This window comes from Notamacropus eugenii, chromosome 2 (assembly GCF_028372415.1).
Source record: "Notamacropus eugenii isolate mMacEug1 chromosome 2, mMacEug1.pri_v2, whole genome shotgun sequence".
Classification (NCBI taxonomy): domain Eukaryota; kingdom Metazoa; phylum Chordata; class Mammalia; order Diprotodontia; family Macropodidae; genus Notamacropus; species Notamacropus eugenii.
Window position 1 is genome coordinate 413,617,561 of NC_092873.1, and position 24,867 is coordinate 413,642,427.

The window sequence follows — 24,867 nt, forward strand, 5'->3', positions numbered from 1 at the left end:
GTGGATTATTTTGAAATTCAAAACAATATGCTAAGTTAACAAATCTGTGAGAAAAGTCTTTTAAAGAGACATTAACAGGTTGGTTTTTTTTAATACTGAAAAATGTCTGTCAACAAGGTAGAGAATTGTATTAGATTTACGTCTACCTAGAGAGATCAATTAATCAATGAACAAGCACTTATTAAGGGCTCACTATGTGCCAGGTACTATGACTGAGTAGATTTTTTAATCAAGTAGAGTCTGACTTATTCAAATACTGAAATATGAAGTGTTAATTAAGTTAAAAATCACCCCACGCATGACAGGAATAGGGAGGCAGTACTTGACAGTTTAACCCCTGACTCACATCAGTCCAGGATTGATGAGCACAGGCATAATTAAAAACTAAGAACCTGCCAAGGGGCTTGCTGTTCATACACTATGGGACTCACTTGGAATATCACAGAAAAAGCTGTCTTTGTGGAAATTCCATTCAGCTTGTCTCTTTTCTCTTTCGTAATGATTGTCTGACCATCTGTCATCACGATGGCTGAAATAGAAGCAAAAACTTTTATCTTTAAGAAAACCACATCTATTTGAAATTTGCTTTGATAGATCTACAGAGAGGAACAAGAAGAACATTATTGGTCTTCAAAAGTCAAGGCCTCTTCTCGCTCATGTACCTAAACATCAGAAGGACTACTTTAAAAAGCAACCTGTATCTTAATGCCTCATTTCTTTAAAAAAAAAAAAAAAAAGGTAAATCCTAAGAAAAAATATTAAATTACAACATCAGGCTTATAAAACTCTGTAGCAAAACAGTAATCAACCTCTAAACTTCGAAATTAACTTTGGTTGATGATAATTATTAATTTCATTTATATGGCAATTTACCTTCACAATGCATTTTAAATAATAACTGAAATTCATCATTTTCAGAGGCTTTGCTCATAATAATCTTGTGAGGTAGGCAGTGTAAGCATTATGGTTCTCATTTTACACATCAGATAACTGAGGGTCCAAAGGTTAAGTGACTAGCCCACAGCCATCGAGCTAGAAAGCCAGAGACTCAATCTTTCTGAGATCTTCCAATTAAACCACACCATGGGTAAGGCATTAAGGAATGCTACCTTTAGTAGCCGGAAAGTCACCAGAAACATGAAACTATTACCTTTTGACTTGCTCCTCTGCATATTTAAAAGGATAATTTGCTAGTGTTGCTTTGTATCCTGTATTTTTCACCATGTTATTCCATGTGACCAGCCTCTGGCCTATGGCAGTCCCTCTTGGTTCAAAACCCTTAAGGCAAAACATTATAAAACTTCATTAGCGTATTTCATTTCAGGTTAAGTAAAGCTTTAATAACATCTTGGGAAATTTCATGTCAGAGTGATACAGAGTTTTCATTAGAAGGCACAGTCATCCTTCACACTGGCTGGGGAAGGTGAAATGCCTTACAGAACAAAATGACCTGATGGAAAAATGATCAACTACATTCTTATGACAGGTATCCAAGAATTACGGGGAATCTTTTGCATTCCTCAAGAGAAACATACTCACTCATTAGGAGCTTATTTTTCTAAATCTTCACAAATCCTTTAGTAAACTAATTCCTGGCATAAACTGAATGATAATGAAATATGATTAATTCTTATCATTAAATATTATAGAATTCTGTATCACTATCTGTTGATTTAAATGCATACATTTCTCCTCTTCCTCCAAACAAGGAAAACTTTTAACTTAAAAACTGACTGTCATCTGCTATACATACTAAAATTGATATAGCTTTCTCAGAAAAAAAGATCATGCCTCAATGGGTTTATAAAAACTTTATGATAGCATTCTGATTCTCTGTGAGGTTTCTTACATAATGCAGGGGAAAAAAACCCTACTAAAAACATCTGTTTACTACACACATGACATCAATGTGGCCTTTTGGCTGGAACACGACACCAAGAAGCAAGAGCTCGTGGATTCTGATGGGGAGGAAAGTTCCTTGGCCTCTTAAGACTCATAAATAAAAGAGACATGTTTCCCAGTGTTTCATAGAGATGAGATTAGATGAAAGCATATTAAATATGTGTCAAGTCTCCATTGTTCAACATAATAGTAGACAAAGGAAGGGAACTACACATACTCGTTCTGCATTGGCATATTTTCCTTACCAGCAAGGGGTCAGAGAAATCAGGAAGATCGGGCACCAGTATTCCGACCAGGGCACAGACCACAATGAGCACAGTGCACAGGCCCAAGACCACCACAGGCCAGTCAGCTATCAAGGCTGCATAACTACAGAAAAATAGAAGAAAGGGAATTTCAGAAGCAAGAAATCAAAGGGTTTTACTTCAAAAGAAAGTAATGTGCTTTCATGCATACATTTGGGACCTAGAAGTACTGATAGTCAGATAATATTGACAATCAGTTAAATGGCAATATATGTATTTTGGCAAATCAATTGTTGCTCCATTTTTCAGGCATATCCAACTCTCTTTCATGCCATTTGGGGTTTTCTTGGCAAAGATACCAGAATAGTTTGCTATTTCTTTTTCCTGCTCATCTTACAGATGCTGAATTGAGGCAGGGCTAAGTGACTTGCCCAGAGTCACACAGCTAGGGTATGAGGCTGGATCTGAACTGGTGAAGATGAGTCTTCCTTATTACAAGCCCAGTGCTCTATCCACTGCACTGCCTAAATATTAGATTGTAAAGTCCTTGAGGGAGGAGCCTGCTTATTTAGATATTAAACTTTTATAGGATTTTACAAATAATGAGGCCCTTAACAAAATTTCTGTCTATGGACAGCATTTTATTAAGCAATTGTCAACATCATTTTCCTTTTTCATTGCTTCTGTCTTTCTAACTTCCTTTTTTTCCTTTTTTCAAACAAATCTTTTCTGATGACAAGCCTGTCATACTTTGGAAATGAATTTTTCAAGGAAAAATCAAACTTTTATTTATTAAGCAGCTAACGTCCAAAGGAAACATAAGGCAAGTATTGTTCTAAAGGAGCTTCCACTCTTACTGGAGAGATAAGACATAGTCATGGTGACAAAGGAGAGACTCACTCCCACTGAATTCTTTTGTTTCTCTATACTTTTTGCTAGGCCTGTCCATAAGTAGAACCCTTTCTTGTTCTTAGATCTGCACTCTATGTTTTCTTCTTGAAGCAGAGATGCATTCATTCCACAAATCTTAATAAAGTACCTACTATGTGCAAAGCACTATGCTAGCCCTAGGGATACAAAGATAAAAATGACCAATGCCTTTCCTCAGAGAGCTTGGTATTCTATTGGATTGTGAGAAAGACCATCTTAGTGCCTATCTTGTTTTTAATACTGCTAAAGATTGTTGACTACACTATAAATACAGTCTTTTGGCGGGGCAGGGGTAAGGCAACTGAGATTAATTGACTTGTCTAAGGTCACACAGCTAGTAAGTGTCAAGTGTCTGAGGCCAGATTTGAACACAGATCCTCCTCACTCCAGGACCAGTGCTCAATCTACCGCACCCACTAGCTATTCCATGATACAGCCTTCTTGAATGTCATCCACCTAAAGACATCCTCAAAAGAATTGTTCATAATGACATATATATATATATATATATATATATATATGGTATAAATCTTTAGAGGAAAGACAGTATGCCACAGAATATACAATAATACAATGCTTTCAAGTGTAACTCATTCAATCCTCTCATGACAGTGTTGTGATACAGGTGTCATCATTATCCCCATTTTAGAGGAGATTAAAAACGACATGCCAGGGTCACAAAGCTAATAAGAACAGGATCTAAACTCTGGTCATCTTCATTCTAAGTCCAGCACTCTATCCACTATGTCACCTGTCTGCCTCAAAAGGGAACAATATTAATGGTCAGAAATTAACATAGGAGGCAGCATGGCTTGGTGAAAAGGCACTGAATTTGGCTTCAGATTCTGACTCTGCTGCTTATTATTTCTCTATGAAATCTTGGGCAAATCTCCCAGTTTCATCCTCTGTAAAATTAGGGTGCTGGACTAGAAACTTCTCAAGTCCCTTCCAACTATAAGCCAATGATCCCATGACTTTTCCCCACTTTCACCAGGCCTGAGAAACTCTGAGAGGACCTAACTTAAAAAAGAGAACAAAAAGAAAATTAAATTAACAGAGGATTTTAAGAACTCCTCCCATTTCTCCCAGATGAAGCTTCCTTGAATCTTGATTAGAAAAACTTTGGTCTTAGGACATTACTCTTCAATGCTCACAAAATGTAATTCATAATTTAAGACTATTTAGCTGCTTTATAATTTAAGACTACTTCTGGCTCACAAATTTAGTGATTATAATTATGAGTTACTTCTTCCAAACCATGCTGGCAGCTATGAATACAGTTCTGAAAAAGCTATTCTATATGCCTAAGAAGAGATAACTTTTTTTATATATTCATATCTTTTAAATTTATAAGGATACTCAAAGTTTCATCCTCAGATGAAGAAATTAAAATATAATGTATTTCTATTTTAAAACATAAAGCTCCCCACAACCAAAACTTATATGAAAGACATTTTTCAAAGCTATTGTTTTATAGCAATAATCCTAGACAGAAATTAGGAGATGTCTTTTATATATACATATATATAATTTTACTTATTTTTCAGTTCTTAATGTTCACTTTCAGAATTGAATTCAAGAATTTGAATTCAAAATTTTCTCCCTATCTGTCCCCACCCTCACCCCAGGACAGCATGCACCCCATCCACCCCTTCCTCCAGTCTGTCCTCCATTCTATTACCTACCCTTCTTCCATCCCCCTTCCCCTCTAATTTCCTGTAGGGCAAAATAGATTTCTATACTCCATTGCCTGTATAGCTTAATTTCCAGTTGCATGCTAAAACAATTTTTAATAGTCATTCTTAAAGCTTTGAGTTCCATATTCTTTCCCTCTCTCCCTACCCACCCTCATTGAGAAAACAAGCAATTCAATGTACGTCATACATGTGTAACAATGCAAAGCACTTCCATAACAGTTATAAACAACTAATCACATTTCTCTCTGTCCTATCCTGCCTTTCACTTATTTCATTCTCTCCCTTGACCTGTCCTCCCACAATAGTGTTTGCTTCTGATTATCCCTTTCCCCAATTTTCTGTCCCTTCTATTATTTTCCCTCTACTATCCCCTTCTTCCTTGCCTTCCTGCAGGGTAAAATAGATTTCCATATCCAATGGAGTGTGTGTTATTCCCTCCTTAAGCCAAATCCTATGAGAATAACGCTCAATTATTTCCTTTTATCTCCCCCCTCTTCCCCTCCATTGTAAAAGCTCTTTCTTCCCTCTTGTATGTGAGATGATTTGCTATATTCTGCCTCTCCCTTTTTCTTACTCCTAGTACATTCTGTTCAATAGAAAATTTTATTTTTTTTAGGTATTCTCCCTTCATATTCAGCTCACCCTGTGCCCTCTACGTACGTATAAATATATATGTGTGTCTGTGTGTTATATATATATACATATACACACATATATGCAAACATACACCCATGTACATATGCATACCTATATATATATATAATATACACATACATACCTACCCATACACACCTACATACACACACACACACACACACACACACACACACACACACACACATATTCCCTCTAACTCCCCTAATACTGAAAAAGTCTCATGGGTTATAAATAACATGTTTGCATGTAGGAATGTAAACAGTTCAACTTTAATGAGTTCCTTAAGGCTTCTCTTTCCTGTTTACCTTTTCATGTTTCTCTTGATTCTTGTATTTGAAAGTCAATTTTTTTATTCAGCTCTGATCTTTTCAACAAGAATACTTGGAAGTCCTCTCTTTCACTGAAATTCCATTTTTTCCCCTGAAGTATTATACTCAGTTTTGCTGGGTAGGTGATTCTTGGTTTTAATCCTATTTTCTTTGACCTCTGTAATATTATATTCCAAGTCCTTCGATCCTTTAGTGTAGAAGCTGCTAAATCCTGTGTTATCCTAATTGTATTTCCACAATACTTGAATTGTTTCTTTCTGGCTGCTTGTAATAGTTTCTCCTTGACCTGGGAACTCTGGAATTTGGCTACAATATTCCTAGGAGTTTTCCTTTTGGGATCTCTTTCAGGAGATGATTGGTGAATTCTTTCCATTTCTGTCTAGAGTATCAGGGCCATTTTCCTTGATAATTTCTTGGAAGATGATGTTTAGGCTCTTTTTTTTTTTTAATCATAGTTTTCAGGTAGTCCCATAATTTTAAAATTATTTCTCCTGGATCTATTTTCCAGGTCAGTTGTTTTTCCGATGAGATATTTCACATTGTCTTCTATTTTTTCAATCTTTTGATTTTGTTTTATAATTTCCTGGTTTCTCATAGAGTCATTAGCTTCTATCTGCTCCATTCTAATTTTTAAAGAACTATTTTCTTCAGTGAGCCTTTGAACCTCCTTTTCCATTTGGCCAATTCTGTTTTTTATAGCATTCTTCTCCTCATTGGTCTTTTGGATCTCTTTTGCCATTTGAGTTAGTCTATTTTTAAAGGTGTTATTTTCTTCAGTATTTTTTTTGAGTCTCCTTTAGCAAGCTGCTGACTTGCTTTTCATGATTTTCTTGCATCACTTTTATTTCTCTTCCCCAATTTTCCTAAACCTCTCTTACTTGATTTTCAAAATCCTTTTTGAGCTCTTCCATGGCCTGAGACCATTGCATATTTATTTTGGAGGTGTTGGATGTAGAAGCCTTGACTGTGATGTCTTCCTCTGATGGTATACTTTGTTCTTCCTCATCCAAAAGGATGGAAGAAAATACCTTTTCACCAAAAAAGTCACCTTTTATAGTCTTATTTTTTTTCCCCTTTTTTGGGCATTTTCCCAGTCAGTTACTTAACTTTTGAGTCCTCTGTCAAGTGGAGGGTACACTCTAGGGACTTGTAAGTCCTCAGTTCTTCCAAGGTGGCACAATCAAAGGAGAAGAGTTTACTCCTCTCCTGACCTGTATTCTGGTCTGGGAGCAACCACAGGCACTCTTTTCTGCCCAGGAACTGTGAGTAGGATTCCCTCTCCACAACCACAACCAGGTCCACCATGCCAGTGCTCCTCCTCACCCCAGGACCACCACTCAGAACTGAGACCCAGATTGGCCTGCTCAGTTCCCCCAGGGTCTTCAGGCCTAGGGGTCCAAAAGTGGATGCTGCTGCTGCCACCCTGGGGCCAGGGCTAGGGCTGGACCATGCTCCCCTCTTACCCTGGTGAAAGCTTTCTCACGAAACTTTGAAGCTGTCTTTGGTGTTTGTGGGTTGAGAAATCTGGGAACCACAGATGCTACCCGTGATTTCATGCCCTGAAGAATGCTCCAGTCCTGTCCATGCAGAGGGGCTACATTCTACTCTAAGCCTGGTGTGACAAACCTTTCCTGCCAGCCTTCCAGGCTGTCTTGGGCTGGAAATCTCTTTGACACTGTCGTTTTGTGGCTTCTGCTGCTCTAGAATTTGTTTAGTGTCATTTTTTACAGGAATTTTATGGGCTATTGGGGGAGAGCTAGAGCAGGTCCATCTTTCTACTCTGCCATCTTGGCTCTGCCCCTCTGTAACTCTCTTTTCTCTCATAAAATGAAATGTAAGCACAGGGCAGCAAGGCTAGAATGAGGGAATCTCAGCTGAAATGTTAGTTGTGTGACCCTGAGTAAGTCCTTTAACCTTCTGTTTCCTCTTCTATAAAAGAAGGGAGGTAGACCAGATGGTTTCTGAAGCCCTTTCAGTAGTAAAACTATGACTGGGACTTTGTATAACAAAGCTCAATCTATCCAAGGGCTCTAGACTGATAGGCTTAGGAACATTTTATTGATCATTGCCCTTTCCTAATTTTAAAGAGGAAGTTACAGAGAAGTTAAATGACTTGCCAGACCCAGAGCTTAAGTTTATAGCAGTGCCAGGGTTAGAACAGAAACATTCTGGCTGTTTGAGACCAGTAAGACCCTTTCCCATTAATTACATTGCTGCCTCTTACACCTATTAGATATTATAATACTGAAAATAAAAATATTAAAAAAATTCTTTTGAACTCACTGATAGTTCCTTATCCACATAAAATCTTCTCCTTCAATTCTCTGATGTCAAAGATTTGGGTGGGGGGTTTATTTTAAAAAGACAATGAAAGAAACAAAGTTTGTGATTTACTATCTCCAATATAATTCACTAGAAAGCAAGCCCTGGAACTAACTAACCACTCACTCAGAGTCTCTGTCTCTCTCTGTCTCTCTGTCTCTCTCTCTCTCTCAAAAAACTGCCCTGTCTAATCTGGTAAATAAAATACAGAAAACAATTTCTCAAATACTTTTAAGAAAGCACATAAATCAAAATTTTCTGATTGTGATCATTCAAATGTAACACAGAAATTCTCCATATCTGACTTCCTCCTCCACCAAATGCAAACGAAGGTCAAAGTTCCTTGTTCTGAAGCAGAAGGTCATTGGTGTGAATAGATACACTTGGCTTTCACATTCTGAGACTCTCCCTCTTCAGGGATGCCAAGGATTTTGTTTGCTGGGTTTTTTTTTTTAAAGAGAAAATGAAAGAAATAAAGCTTGGGGCTAACTACTTTCAATATAATTCACTGGAATACATACACACATACACATACAATCATCACAATTGGATGCATTCATTTGACATTTTGAAAATCTCACCCTAGAACTAAAAAGTGCCTTAGATTTACACAATTATAGATTGTACTTTATTAATGGATCCATTTTCTTTAGGCTGGATCAATTTTTTGCCCTTTTTACCAAAGCAGGAGCCACCTATCTATTTTTAATTGAGGGTCACAAACTGCTCAGCCATCCTATGATGGTTCAGTTAGCCTAAATAATCACTTTGTTTTGTTCTGTTTTCTGCAAGGCATATGCACACCTCAGCACAGCACTTTAAGAGAACCTCACTGGAGAATTGCTTTTCTTCCCTTTGAAAACATTTGGTTTTGATTGAACAGCCCAGGTCTATGCCATAGATGTGTGCTGAGTGCAGATGGAAACTTTATACTGTTACTGATTTCAGTACATTTCTCTTGAACTCTTTTAACCTTGCTAAATGACAATCTAACTTCCTTATCCAGCTGATGTTTCAGGGGCTAACCTTGTGTAGAGAAACTGCTACACTTCAGGAATGGGATCAGCAACCTTAGACAATTCATTATTATGATGAACACTAACCCTAATAGCCAATTTCATTCATTTCTTAGGTCATACCCAGGGAATTTGCTCCTTCCCCCAAACATTGTAAAATTCCTGAATATATTTCTTTTCCTACTGCTGCCTTTACAATATCCTGAAGATAAAATAACTCTACAAGTACTTCATGTACTTAAAAGGTCTGGATAAGAGTATAATATCAAGGCAACTAACTATCTAATAAAGTAGGAAAACTAGCAAAGTTAAGGAAATTAAAATAACCTATAAATCCTCTGTTATGATCTCTCTCGAGAAAATTGTTCCTTTCCCCAGGTTTCCAGTGTTATAATGAGAAACTTGAACAATATTCTTTTGTTCTTTGAAAAGTAAACCACAGAATCAATGGAATTCTCAAGACTAGTCCCTTGGCCATATTATCATTTTATACCTCCCTTTTCTTTTTCTAATTTCCTTCCTTTTTTCTTCTTTCCCCTTTCCTTCCTTCCTCCTCCTCTTCTCTTCCTTCTTCTCTTCTCTCTCTCTCTCTCCCTCCTTCTCCCCCTCCCTCCCTCTTCCTCTCCGTCTCTGTCTCTGTCTCTTTGTCTCTCCCTCCCCTTGTCCCATTCTGAATTTATGTCTGTCCCTCTCTCCTGTTTAACTAATGTCCTGGTGACTGCCATGTATACTATTCACCTAGGCTGTAAGCCTCGGGGCACTACCAGCTAATTATATAATGGCTTGGTCACTCACTGAACAAACTTCCATAGAGTGCTTACTATGAGCAAATTTAAGCCTCAGGGCACTAGTAACTAATAATAGATTGTTCGTTCACTGAACAAATCTTCATAGAACTCCTACTATGTGCAAATTTAATCACTCTATACCTCAAAGCTCCAAAAGTGAATTCATTCCTCTCATTTTTTTTTAAAGTCTGATAACATTGAAATTAAGAAATAAATCCAGCACAGAATCAGCATAGCAAGTGAATTGGTGATCTAAGATAAAACACATCTTTGTCTCAATTCCTATTTAGTAATGGTGTAGTAGAAAGAAGACTGGCTTATAAGGCACAAGATCTAGGCATCAGTCTTGGTATTACCACTAACTCACTGTGTGATGGTAGACAAGTCATTTTGCCCTTCCGAGGTTTTATTAGTGTCATCATTTATACAAATATGGAGGTTGGACTAGATAATCACTAAGATCTCTTGCAGTTATAAAATTATATGATTCTATTCCATTTTTGATAGTTTTTACAACTATGGAAAATCTTATTAATATAATGCAAAGTCTTATTGTTAACATACTCAAATTAACCTATAGTTACCCCTGTTTGCACTGGAAATGGATCAATGAGAACAGTTAAAGATAGACAACTGGCTCAATTAATAAGTTAATAATTAATAATTAAATTAATTTTATACCATGCTGAATCTATGGGGAGCCTATTTAAAATGGATTATCTATATCACATTAAGAGCAGTTTTCAATTCAACACAACAGCACAACACAATTCAATTCAAACAACCAATTTTCAAATGAGATATATTATCATTCTTTGGCTGCCTCCATGTTTCTGAAATTCTAAACTTTCCACTCTTCCCAAATTGAGAGCTTTCTCCTGCTAAATATATTTGAATGTAAGCTCAATAATGACCAGAGCCTGGCACACTCCCTTGGCACATAGAAGAACTTAATAAATACTCATTGACTGATTAATGTTCATATGTCTAGAATGTTTACTGTTGGTTTGAAATAGCTGAACATTCAAAAAATTTCCTTTTCCTTTGGACTCATAACAGGCTTTTCGGTATGCTGTCAAGTAATTACTATCTTTTCATCCAAATCCATTTAAAGAGACTCAATTCTATTACTTAATAAGTGGCTTCTTTGACAAAGTAGAGGTGTTCACCAGTGGTTAAAACCTAAAACAAGAAACCAGGATCTGAGTTATTTTTCAAGCTCTTCTTCAGACCATCTCAATTCCAATAGATATGCCATATCACCTTCTTATGCCTCAGTGTTTTTCATTGAATATCTACAGAATCACTTTTAAGGTTTATCATCAAGAGAATTAGGATAAAAATTGGTGGACCTAAGTCTAGTCGTAATGATCACAAAAATAATGATAATTTTAAAAGATAGCTTTTATATAGCACTTTAAGTTTTGCACCTTATAGATATTATTTCATTTATTTTATTTATAAATATTTTTAAAATTATTTGTAAATTTCATAAACATATAAATAATATATGTATATTTATATATAATATAAATAATAATAGTATATATAAATAAATACATATTATAAATGATAATTTATAACATTATTTCTTTATAAATATTATTTCATTTGATTCTCACAACAACCTTGGATGCTATTATTACCTCCATATTACAAATAAGGAAGCTTAAAGAGTTCAAGTGAATTAATTGTTCCAGGTCATTGTCAGTAAAGACTTACACCTCCAGGTCTAACATTAACTATGGTGCCACCGAAAGCCACAACTAACTGTGTGACCTTGGGCAGACAATTTAGCCTCTCTGTATCTCACATCAACCATCTGTTAATACTCTAAAACTGCAATGGGTTTAGCATCTCATCAATGTGGGTATTCTCTCCAGTGATGACTTTTCTCCATGTCTTCCTCTTTGTTTGCTACAAGGGAAGGGGAGGGTACACCCAATATGCTAGAAGTCATCCTTGCATTCTTCTGACATTACAAGGATGCTGATAGCACACACAATCTATGCATTGTACATTCCCTGCTCATGTGACACAAGTTTAACTTCTTTTTCAATTATACATTCCTTTGATGACAAAATTTATACTGTTTCTCAGAAGTAATCCCCGATTTGTAATTAGTTTGCAGACTGCTCATGTCCACTATGCTCTTCTATATTGTCCTTTGGGGGATTCTTAAACAAAGGTATGGGCAAATTCTACCAATATCCTAAAAAAGGTAACTGACAGAACATTAATAACAACCAACCCATATGCTTACTCTATGTACAGAAAATTTTAAAGAGAATAATCTACACACAAGAAAGACATCCTTGATAAGGGTATTTAGAAGGAGAAAGGCAACCTTTCTCCAGAGATTTTCAACAAGAAACCATTATTTAACCATCATATACTAATGGACAGATGTAGAAAACACAAGATCCTATCAAATGTATTAGTTTATTGATGGTCAAGGATGATCAAAGATTTTAATTTGGTAGAGCAAAATACTGCCTGATATCCTCATCCCAAACAAAGTATCTCCTCCATGTGTCAATATCATACCACGTGTCATATAGGTGAAATAATGCCTTCTGTGCCTTAATGGGCTATGAAGAGGAGAGAAGATAAACAGATGTGAGTCTGTTCTGGAAATGAATAAGCTGTAAAGGTGAAACATGCACCATGAGCCATTATCCTTGGAATGATCATTAGCAGTCTATAAACGCATAGGCTGTCCTTTTTAGTATTATCCATATCCTTTCTATTATTTCTTCTTTCTTTCAGTCTTTCCTCTTTCTCCACTTCTTTCAAGTTCAGCTGAATGTTTCATGCTCAAGTTATTATTAAACCTTAAAAAGAAAGCGAGGGGACTTGGTAAACCATATGGAATGATAAGTGCACAGTTTCTGCACTTACTGAAACTGCCTACAAATCAAGAGCTTCTACAAAACTTTGAGGTTCAGTATAAATCCAATAGAATACCTGATCTCTCCTCCCTAGACACTTGTGTTTAATAATCTATGCTTGCTATAAAGCTATGCACAAAACAAGGAGTGTTGTTAATAACCTAAAGAGACATTCAGAAAGTGCTTTATCATCTGTTCCTGGACCCAAAATAAAGAAGGTACTGTCCACAACTTAAGAAGTTTCTCAGGAGATAAAAGGACTATAGAGTCTTTCTTGTGTTACTACTGCAATAAACAGGGAAAGGATGTTTGTGTGCCAGAGGTAATAAGAACAGACTGGGACTTTTTTCTCAAAATACTCTGAACATTATACTCCATTTGGGAAAACCAAAAATAAAAACTTTATAAATCTTTTCCAAAGGTAAAACTCTTATTTATTTAAGAGACTGGATAGTTTCATGAAAAACAGAAATCCATTTTCTCAATAATGTAACATATTTACTTCTATAATCTCCTGCTCTTTTCTTTTTTCTTATTTTTACCACAAAAGAGGGCAAGAAGTTGAAAATGGTGACTTTTCCAGTAATATTGCTTCAAAGAGATGATAATTTCATTCAGCAGGTTTCATTGCTATCAGCATTTAGGGTCCCTTAGCTAATAAGAATTTCAAAAAGCCATTTATAGCTGGGTAAATATAATGGTTTTATAACAAAACCTACTCAGGGTGGGGGCATTCTGGTTGGTTTAGACTTGGATCAGAAACTTCAAGGTTTTATTTTCTTTTGTTTTCATGATGAAGAAAAGAGAAAATCCAACTTGGTGCAATGGAAAAGGCACTGAATTTGAAATCAAGAGGACAAAGGTCTGAATCCTAACTTGGCAACTTTTTACCAATGTGCTTTCACCTCTGTAAGGATCAGTTTGCTCATCTGAAAAAGTCAAAGGTTGAAATAGATGAACTCTAAGCTTCTTTTCAGATTTCTACATTCATTGGCCAAAGCTTCTATTTGAAGACTTTTTTAGGGAACACCAATCATACAAAGGAATAAGGCTTTGCCCAGAGTACAGACTTTAAAAATGTTTGTTGAATTGAACTGAGATTCTCCCCATTTATCTCAAAATATTAAATACAAGTACAGAAAGACCACCATTTGAATATGCCACTGTCATAAATTTGATCCAAGGTCAGAAAAACTGGCAGAAAAATATTCCTCTAGGTCCAATTAGAAGCAGAAATCTTATTTATTACAAATAAAAAAGAACTAAGGCAACTAGGTGGTGCACTGAATAGTGTTGGGTTTGGAATCAGGAAGATTAGAGTTCAAATCTGGACTCAGACACTTATTAGTTATATGACATTGGGCAAGTCACAACCTCTGTTTGCCTCAGTTTCCTCATCTATAAAATGGAGATAATTATAGCAATTATCTCACAGGGCTAGGGGGATAAAATGAAATACAGTATATTAAACCTTTGGAAACCTTAGAGTGCTATACAAGTGCTAGTTATTAATTCTAGTTTAGTATTCTAGCATTATCAAGATGATTATAGCTAATGCAAATGCTAATTTTGCCAGAATATAAAGGGCTGTTCCTTCAGAGATTCAAGACTATTGCTGTAGCCTTAGGAACAAAATTATGCAAAAAAAAATCATCTTATATTTTCCTTGAGGATAGAAAGATACTTGTTTTTACCTTTTTGGTAACTTGAGAGGTCTGGATGGTCTGAAAAAGAAAGGAAAGGAAAAAAAGTCACATTATTAATTATAAAGAAAGTACCATATTACAAGTTATACAAAATTACATATGTATATAGAAAGACAATGCTATGGGGCAATGAGGAGAGGGCCAGTCCTGCCCTAGAAAAACCTAGATTTAAGTCTCGTCTCTAACACAAATTACTTAGGCATGGGCAAGCTATTTAATTTCTTAGTGCTTTCAAATAACTCTTCAAAACCCTTAGTTACAGAAGAACTGTACCAGTGAGAGGAATTTCTACCCTCTAGAGTTCCTAACATTGATGAAACTGCAGGCCTGGACAATCTCAGTCTCTCTTTCTCTATCTCCCCACTTCCCCTCTATCCTCTCCCCTCCATAAGTATATAAGTTCCTTATTATAATGTGGAAGTAAATCTGTGTTCTTGGAGGCTATGCAAGCAGAGTACAGGCTCTGATAGGTTTTACAAAACTGGAAAGATTTCAGTTATGGTCCCAGCAACAGACTGTCTTCTTTCCAAGGTGGAGACCATCAACATCATTAGGCTGACCACTTGGTAACAAATTATTTGACCACAGTAATCCATAAAACAAGGAAAAATACCAAAAGGCCCTCAGTCATTTGTAGCAAACTTCCACTTTCTCAGTGACAATGGCACTCTGGTGAATGAGTGTAAGCTCATTCTTACTGGAATGTTAGTTCCTCAAAAGAAGAAACTGTTTCTTTCTATTCCTAGCACTTTGCTGGTGTACAGTAGACACTTAAAAAGGCTTGTTGAAGAAATAAACAGAAAAATGGTGGAAAATGGGGTCAAAGATGTTAAGACTGACATAGTTTGGGACCAGATAAACCTTAACTTACCTGCTGGAAGACACATTACTAAAAGAAATCAATTTTATCATACTATATTAATTTATTTTACTATTAATGAAAGCAAAAGACAAAAGGAAGTTGCTGCTAAATGGGAATATGACTCACTAGTTCTCCTTGGAGAGGCAAATAAAGGAGTAGGCAGCCTTGTTTTTTTTATCAAGAGTCCAAAGACCATTTCATGGAACACAAGTTATCTTGCATGGCAATATTCATGATAAAACAAGACCACCATAAAAATAATTTTAGTTTATATTGTGTTGCAGAGGATTAAGAGGCAAAAAAAGGGGAACTCAAAATTCTCCATAACAAATAAATTTTATTGATATCTTTTATTTTCATACCATCTTCATTTCCCAGGGAATCCCTATCTCATTCTCCTCAGAGAAAACCATCCCTTCTAATAAAGAATTTTAAAAGGGGTGGGGGGAGGAAGTTCAGCAAAACTAATTAATATATTAGAAATCTAATATTCTATGAGGTGTTTTACATTCATTAGTCTCCTTCCTCTACAAAAATTCAAGGGAAGTGTTTTCTCATATCCTTTCTTTCTCTATATTAGATTAGTGTATACTTTGAAACGTGGTAATTTCAATGCAAATGTAGAATATAAGTTCCTTGAGAGAAGGGCTACTTTCTTTTTTTTTTTCCATTCTTGTATCCTTAAGGTCTAGAACAGCGTCTGGTATAATACAGGTGTTAAAAAAAAAGAATTCTTATTGATTGATTGAAAGGTAGTTCATATGTAAGAATGGTGAAAAAACATGTTGGAAAATATGTGAGAAATGAGAGAGGTCAATGACTTATGAACTACACAGAAGCCTCATACCCACGTATTAATTTCAATAAAAGAATCAGAAAGCACCAAACCTGATGGGGAAGTATATTAAAAAACCTTTTTAATAAAACTGGAAACATTAGGAAATAATATTCTTCTCCAGACTTTTTCCTTTAGGAAAATGAGTAGAACAAAGGCTAAGGCCTTTCTTAGGAAAATGAATTGAAAGCAATAATCAAATTTAACTAAATGTCTAGATAAGATTACTGTTTTCCTCAACCCCGAAGTGACAGGTGTTAGGAACCACCCAAGAGAAGTGCTCTCTTTACCAATGAAAGGAAACTTCTGATACAGAAAAGATACTTCTCAGTCTGAAAGATTCTCAGTCTAGATCTCAGGGAAAAACCTTACAGGTCTTCAAATAGAGTGGAGTAGGGAGAAATGGGATGGTGACTTGGTTACTCAATAAATTAGGAATGTAAACCCAAACTGTATTTTTACATATTATGATCTTTTTCTTGTTCAAGATTCCTATAAAAGTTACTTAAAATTGTCTAGTAGCACAGAGTTATTTGGAGGGCACTGAAAGCTTGGATATAGTATGATGTTAAATTAACCAAAAATGGTTCTGGTAGACTTAGGTCTAAATGCAGCATACCATATTCATATACATATGCATATATATATGTATTTATACATATACATATATATTCACAATGACGAGTAACAAATACTGTCACAAACAATGAACCTAATTACATTTTTAATAGACAGGAAAAAAAGTCATGAGATTAATGACAACAATAATGATGGTGATGATAAATATAATAGCTAACTTTTATGGAGCACTTTGTATGTGCCAGATACTGTGTAGAGTGCTTTACCATTATTATATTATTTGATCCTCACAACAACATTCCTGATGTGGGAGTCACTCCTGAATCAGCTGTCTGTGTACAGTCAGTCTGCTGACTTCTTAGGGCAAAGAATTAAATTAATGCAAAGCCAGAAGAAAATAAAAATGATAAGAAGACTCTATACCAGTAAAAGTACTTTCACAAACTGTTTTTTAATAATAAATTTGATTAATGTCTTTTGTTTCTGTAACATAGTCATTTCTCAAAAGAGAAGTAGTTAAACAAAATCAACCAAGAAAATGGCCTTTATTCCACTGAAAAGAAACTTCAGACTCAGAAATGATTCTCTGGATCTCAGGGAGGAGTCTCATAGGTCTGAGAGTTTGCAGCTGACAGTGAACACAACACTCTAACCTGTAGTCCTTTACCTCACTACAAAAAGAGAAAGGTGTTTTTCCTCATCTTTTCTCTGGGGCCAAGACTGGGCATTACAGTTACTCAGCAATCAGCTTTATTTTAGTGTTTTCATTTTAATCATTTGTGTATATTAGTTTTCTCTCATTTGATTTATTTAAACAAGTTACTGAAGGTATACACACCAAAAAAGGGGGGGAAACATGGAGGGAAGGACAATGAATTTCATAACTCATTTAACTGATATAAATCACTTGTATAATGATGAGAACAAAAAACTCTAAGAACTGTCATCCTGAGAGAGCACTTACCTACTTGCCAGAAAGAAAGAAGACCAACAGCAACATCAGTTTTGAATATAAAAATGTCTTAAGGAAAAGTAAGATTAGGTAGTAATAATTCATAAATAGTAGGACATAGTAAAGAGGAAAAGATACTTATGGAAAATTTGGCAACAGATCCAACTAAGTCAAGTTATCCTGAAGACATTTAATGGTGAAAATGTAAGAATAACAAATAGGCAGAAAAGGGAAAAGAGTGTCAAATGATTTTTTAATAACGTGATATTCACTGTTAAGGACAGTGAAGCCACCTTACAATTATCCTATCACCCAAAGTACTTAATGAAGAAGAAATTGCACCAAGGAAAATAAAGATGAACATACCATTTCTATATATAGGTGGCTTACTCTGTCCATGAGCAAGTCACTTTACCTCTACAGGCCTCATTTTCTTATTTACAAAATAATACTACTCTAGCACTAACAATCTTATAAGACGTTATTAACCTTAAAGACTTTGCAGTCCATTTTCATTACTATAAAAGGAAGACATATATATATATATATATATTCATGTAAAATGCTATGTAAATACAAGTTGTTATCGTCATCATCTACAAAATGAGGGGGTTGGACAAGATAATCTCTATGGTTCTTCCAAATTCTATCTAATATCTTAGGATTATCACCATTTCACATTTCTATTCCTTCTTTTCCTGACCTGGCAGTTTCAACCAGGTTATTCTACTCTTAAAAAAAAAAAGTTAGCATCCTCCACCACCTGTATTTCAAAGTACCATAATTTCCTTCTAACATTCAGATTCCTATCTAAGTTCTACCTTGTGTCAGAGGGTTTTAAACCTTCCTCTTTAATCATTCTTCCCTATCCTGTATGAGCAAAGTGAATGCTGATAGGTATGTTTTAAATTTTGCATTTTAACTCTATCCAGTAAGAAAATGTTATAACAGCAAAAGACGATTCAGAGACCCATAACAACTGGCTTCTAATACAAGGAAGTTAAATAGACCTGCAGGTTGAGGGTTCCATTGCTAAGTATCAATGTAACTGGATAAGTTACTGATTTCTTTGGATCTCAGCTTGCTCCTCTGTAAAATAAGGGGGGGAAATGTCCCAAATATATCAAAATACCCACAACAGCAAAATATAAAATATAGTAATGGCAGCAAGATGGGTGTTCACTTATTGGAGAATAGCTAGACAAACTGTGGCACATAAATGTAATGAATTATTGTACCACACAAAATGACAAATACAAAGAGTTCAGAGAAGTATGAGAAAGATTTCTATGAAATAGGCATTGTAAAATAAGCAGAACCAGGAAATAAATATATACAATAATCACGATAATGCAAGTGGAGAGAATAAGAAAATGCAACTGAAAGTTCTTTAATTATAATGTCCAAGCTCAGTCATGAGAACAGATCTGGAAATGAACTTCCTTTTTTTTCCTGGAAAGGTAGGAGATGATGGGCACAGGATGCTACATATGCTTGTTAGACATGGTCAATGTGTACATTGATTTTGTGTTATTTAAAAATCTTTGTTAAAAGAGAAGACTAAGCTAGATAGTGGAGAGGACAAGCATATTTGGAAATGAACGTGATGTGAAAATGAAAGGTATAAATAAAACTTTTTTTTTTGATAAATGAGGGAACTGGGCTAGAACATTTCTACTGGCTCTTTTAGCCCTAACAGACTTTGATGCTATGAAGACCATCTGCATTTTGGCAAGTTGCCCTTTTGACTTTCCTAATAGCCCAGAAGACAAAAACCATCAGCAAAATAAACCAATTGAGCGTGGAAGTATCAACACTGGCACAAGAGAGGACGCTAATTTAGTAATTGTTCATGTACATTAGCCAGAGCACATTTAAATATAAACTCCAGAAATGATCTGCGGAGAATCTTAAATCTATATCCTCTACCAAAAAGTTCATGTCCTGGAAAGTATTTCCTATTTTTCCTCAAAAAGTGGAAAACTACCTAACCTAGTATTTGATATATCTAAAGGCTCCAGCTACTGGAGTAAGAACTCAATATATGATTAAAAAAAAAAAACTTCCAGGAAAATTAGAAAGAAGTCTGGCAAAAACTAGGTAAATACTAAGACCTCAGATTGTATACCAATATGTTCCCAATGGGTACATGACTCAGTCATAAAGGGTGACATCATAAATAAATTAGAGAGCAAGGGAATAATTACCTGCCAGATCTATGGATAGAGGAAGAGTTCATAAACAAAAGACAGAGAGGGTCATGGGAGGTAAAATTTTGATTACATAAAATTATAAAGCTTTTGCATAAACAAAATCAATAAGCTAAAACTAGAAGCAGATAAATAAGGAAATGCAGCAAATTTCTCTAATAAATGTCTCCTTTCAAATATGTTTATAGAACTGATTCAAATTTATAAGAATAAGAGACACTCCCCAATTGCTACATAGTTGTAGGCTATAAACAGGCACTTTTCAGAGGAACACATGAATATTCAATAGACATTATGAATGCTCTAAATCACTAACAATTAGAGAAATACACATTTTAAAAACTTTAATGTTCTACCTCACATTCATCTAAGTACCAAAATTGATCAAAAAAGGAAAAAGGCAAATGCTGGAGAGGTTGTGGGAAAACAGGCATATTATTGCACTGTTGTGGAGCTATAAATTCATCTAGTCATTTTGGAAAGGAATTGAAACTATGACCAAAAATTTTTTAACCTGGAAAAATTTATCAAACTTTAACCCAGCAATACCAATATCAAGTAAATACCCCAAAGAGAGCAAAGAAAAAGTAAAAAGATCAATAAGCACAATACTATTTATGGCAAATTTTTGTTGTGGCAAAGAAATGGAAACTAAGAGTGTCCATCAATTTAGAAGTAACTGAATAAGTAATAGTAAATAACTGTGATGAAAAATTATTGTGCTATAAGGATGAATGAAGTGGACCATTTCAGAGAAACCTGGAAGATTTGTATGGAATAAACAAAGTGAAGTGAACAGAACCAGGAACATCATTTCTACAATATCAACATCATTGTAAAGACAAAGAACTTTGAAAAAGTTTAGAACTCTGCTCAATGCAATGACCAACTACAATTCCATAGGACTCACAATAAAATATACTACTCACCTCCAGATAGAGAGGTGATAGATTCAGAATGCAGAGTGAGAAATATTATGTTTTGGACATGGTATATGGGGGCATTTGTTTTGTCTGACTACACATATTTATAATAGGGGCATTTTCTTTTCAGTGAAGAGAAGAAAAAGGTAGAAGGGAGAAAAGACAAACTTTTGTTGATTGAAAAAAAATTAATTAAGAAAAAAGAAAAACCATAAACACTTGATACAGGCCTTTTCATGGTGCCAAGTTTCTGGCAAAAGAAGTTATTCCAAAGAAATAAAATTCTACCATGTATAATTTGGGTTAGCACAAGATATAAATGTTCTTTCTTCCCCCTCCCATACCTTCCCCCAAGTCTACCCCTTAGAGAATGTTACAATCATAAATGTAATAAAAGTCATTGCATTCTTTCTGCCTTTAGTAACAAGTTCATTTTATGTTAATCAAAGCAAAAGTTTATTCTGAAAAACAGATAATTGGGGTAACCACAGAGATGCCTCCTGGGAAAACATAATAAGCCTCTGAAGTTGCTATCCAAACAGATGTTCTGAAAAACCTACAGCATAACTAGAGGTAAAACATGATCACGAAGGTATATAAAGGTTTCTGTCTTTAATCCTACCACTGCGGCTTTTTGCAGCCAGAAAAATACCAGAGGAGCTGAACAGCAAGCCTGTGAAGGAGGCTCATATAGAAGGTCCTTTGTATAGGATTCTATCCAGTTCTTTTTTTTCCCTTACATCTCCAAGGTTTCCTTTTTTTAAAAACATAATGACAAATCTTCAGCATGCCTTTTCAAGATAATATCAGATTTTTAGATTGATGAAAAGACTGGGTATAAAAAGCTAGACTGCACTAAACAGAAGTAAAACGATGCAGCTAAACATGGGAGAAAAAAATCTGTCAGTATTCGCAGGTCGCTGTGATATTCTGCCAACTACTCTAAGTACTTAGTCATTATCCTCCAGTGAAACACATAAATGAGGCTATGATGAAGATGAGAAAGGGAGAAGATAAAGGCACAGTAAAATGGAGGTAGAGTTGCATGAGTAGAAAACCAGAGGAAAGTAACCAGATCGCAGAGAAAAGAAAAAGGATGAGAGAAAAATTAGAAAGAACTACAGAGATGTATCAAAGTGGGAAAGCAATGAGAAAAAATGATGAATCACAGAATGTAATAGGTTAAAAAGACCACAGAAGTCATCTGGTACCACTATTATTTGGCCAAGAATTCCCTTGACAGCCAAAGTGGTCACCCAGCATCTGCTTGAAGACTTCCACTAAAGGGAATTCAGAGGTAGCCCCTTCCATTTCTGAACAAATCTAATTGGTGGGAAGTTTAATTCCTGGCTCTGTAGTTCCTAGCTCTGTCCTCTGGGGCCAATCCAAACAAGTCTAATCCAAAACAACTCTTCAGATACTTGAAGGTATCTGCAATGTCCTTCTTGCTTAAGCCATATCTTCTCTAGGCTAAACATACCTAGTTTCTTCATAGGATCATCCTAAGCATTTCTGTAGTCCTATTCACCATTCTGTTTTCCTTTTCCTGTTGATACTTTATCTAGCTTGTCAATGTCAGGAAAAACTGGCATGAATAATGCCATCAAAATGATGATGCTTTTTATGAAGGAGTAGGAAGGGGGGTTCAAGGTCATAGTGAAGGTAGGAGATAAAGTTGTTATAATGACCACAAAACTTCTTTATCATGTTTTTACTAATTCTGCTTAGAAAACACCACTTTTTTAGTACCTGAAGTATCAGTATTACTTCAATCAATCAATAAACATTTATTAAATGTCTACTATGTACCAGGCACTATGCTGTACCTCTATTCCAAGTTCAAAATTCAAGGATACTGTGACAAATTACAGAAAGTTGATTATGTCCAAATAGTCAAGAAAGTTCTTTCTTATAATAAGATAATAAGCATTAAGTAATGAGAAACTAACTAGAAACCACAATTCAAAAGTTTTTAAGATACCACAAATGACTGGCCAGTAATATTTCTGACCCTCTGAAATGCTTGTAAGGGAATTTGGACTTGCAACTTTTCTGTGAAGTAAACAAAAAGAAGCAATCAAAACATATGCAGAAAATGTTCAGGAGGCCAGTTTTAGACACATTAAAAATCTGATTAGGTGCAACATAATGAAATCAAATAGTTAAGCACTCCTTAAAAACAAAAAGCTTTAAAGTTAATTTACATGTATTAAATCTACGTTGGTACACTTCTTTAGAAAAGGGTGAACTCAGAGTTAAGAGAGCCACACATTTGCTGTGAATTCTTTTAATGGCTTCCAACAAAAACAAAGTCATTCTTCATCATTAACTATTGCCATGAATCATCACTGGCATACTTGGATTCAGCTGTGAAGATGAAACAGATAAACTGCAGACAAGCTAAGCCGAGCTTCTAATCCATCTTTCATGCATCACAGCTAAATGTTTATGGTCTGTGTCAAGTGACTTGAAGGATAACAATAAACACAACCACTTGTACAGGACATTTCCTGTATGTGTAAAAGATAAGCATTCAGGAGTACTGGTCATTTGGATGATCTGGCACTAACTGTGAAAATGGAAAAGAGCCACAGTCAACCCTTGAATGGGGGGAGTTTGGAGTATGTTTGAAAATTTAACTCTATAAGTCAAAGTATCTGGCCTCCAAAATCCAGAAAATGGCATTTATGAATTTGCTATAGTTAAGTAAGAGAGAAGGTTGATGCTAAGCATCCGGTGTGTCTGCGTTAGCTGAAATGACCTTTCCCAAAAGATTTTTTGCATTGATGAAACCACTCAGCATGGTGGAGTAAGTATTTTAACCCTACTAGCACTTAAAAGGAAAAATAAAACAGTAACAGTGTTAGATGAATAAGAAACTACAAACATGTTTTGTTTAGTTTTGTTTTTTCAATCAAACTTCTAAAGTATATTCTGCATTGTGACAGTTATTTTCCCTCACTAGATTAGAAGTTCTTTGATGGAAATGGTATGTCCTCCATCTTTGTAATCACCTGCCTCCAGCTCCCACATATGTCTAGTGCAGTGTCTTGCACATATCCAGTGCTTAATAAATGTTGATTTATTGAAATACTATCAGCAACATCATCTATGAAAAAGAGCAATAGTGTATATATATTTTATAAGCACAGTAAATTTCCATTTATACAGAATAGCTGGAGAAGAGGGTAGTCAAGTATTTGAATCAAGTAACTACCACAAATGGATCACCAGTTTTAAAGAATAAAGATCACACACACACACACACACACAATACATATTACTAAAACTATATATAATTCAACCCATTTTTTGTCAATTCAACTCAAATACTGACTGTCCACTGTATGCCTAAAACTGTGATAGGCACTCTGAAACTGAGCTAGGTAAACAAGACCTCTGTACGTAAAATAATAAGAACATAATAAATGAAATTAAATAATTAGTTGTACACAATAGGAATCTGGGAGAATGGAGAGACCCATGAAGAAAGTTATAGTCTAGAAGGGCTTCATATATTAGGTTTGGGCTTTTAAGGCTGTAGTAGACAGAAGGAATCAAGGGAAAGGAAAGCCACAGAGGCAGAAACAAATTTGGTGTATTTGGAGGCAGTGGAAAGACCAATTTAAATGGGGACTGAGGAAATTAATAATAATAGTTAATACTTATATAGTGCACTAGGGATTGTAAGGTTCTTTACAAATATTATTTGATCTGGTCTTCATAACACAATCCTGGGAGGTAGATGCTTATCACTATCCCCCTTTTACAGCTGAGGAAACTGAGGCAGACAGCAGTTAAATGACCTACCCAGTATCGTATAGCTAGTAAGCAGGTGAAATTCAAATCCTTCCTCAGACACTGGATAGGTGACCTGGAGCAAATCACTTAAACCCCTACTAGTTGCTTTCCTCATCTGTAAAAAGAGGAAATTGAACTAGAAAGCCCCTCTCAAGTATCTTCCAGCTCAAAGGCTATGATCCAATGAATTTTTAATCCTGAAATTTCTTCATACTATAATTC

At 35.3% G+C, this 24,867-nt stretch overlaps 1 protein-coding gene across 6 annotated transcripts in view; it reads right to left on the minus strand.

Annotated features, from left to right (window-relative positions):
- Nucleotides 1-24,867, minus strand: part of DISP1 (dispatched RND transporter family member 1) — a 265,708-nt gene that overhangs the window by 17,161 nt on the left and 223,680 nt on the right. For all 6 annotated transcript variants that reach the window (XM_072647748.1, XM_072647749.1, XM_072647746.1 and 3 more), the window contains 4 exons: nt 14,472-14,501; nt 2,148-2,271; nt 1,151-1,278; nt 432-529 (listed from right to left, as the gene is read on the minus strand). In XM_072647748.1, the coding sequence (XP_072503849.1) occupies nt 432-529; nt 1,151-1,278; nt 2,148-2,271; nt 14,472-14,501 (380 nt within the window). The remainder of the gene's footprint in view (nt 1-431; nt 530-1,150; nt 1,279-2,147; nt 2,272-14,471; nt 14,502-24,867) is intronic.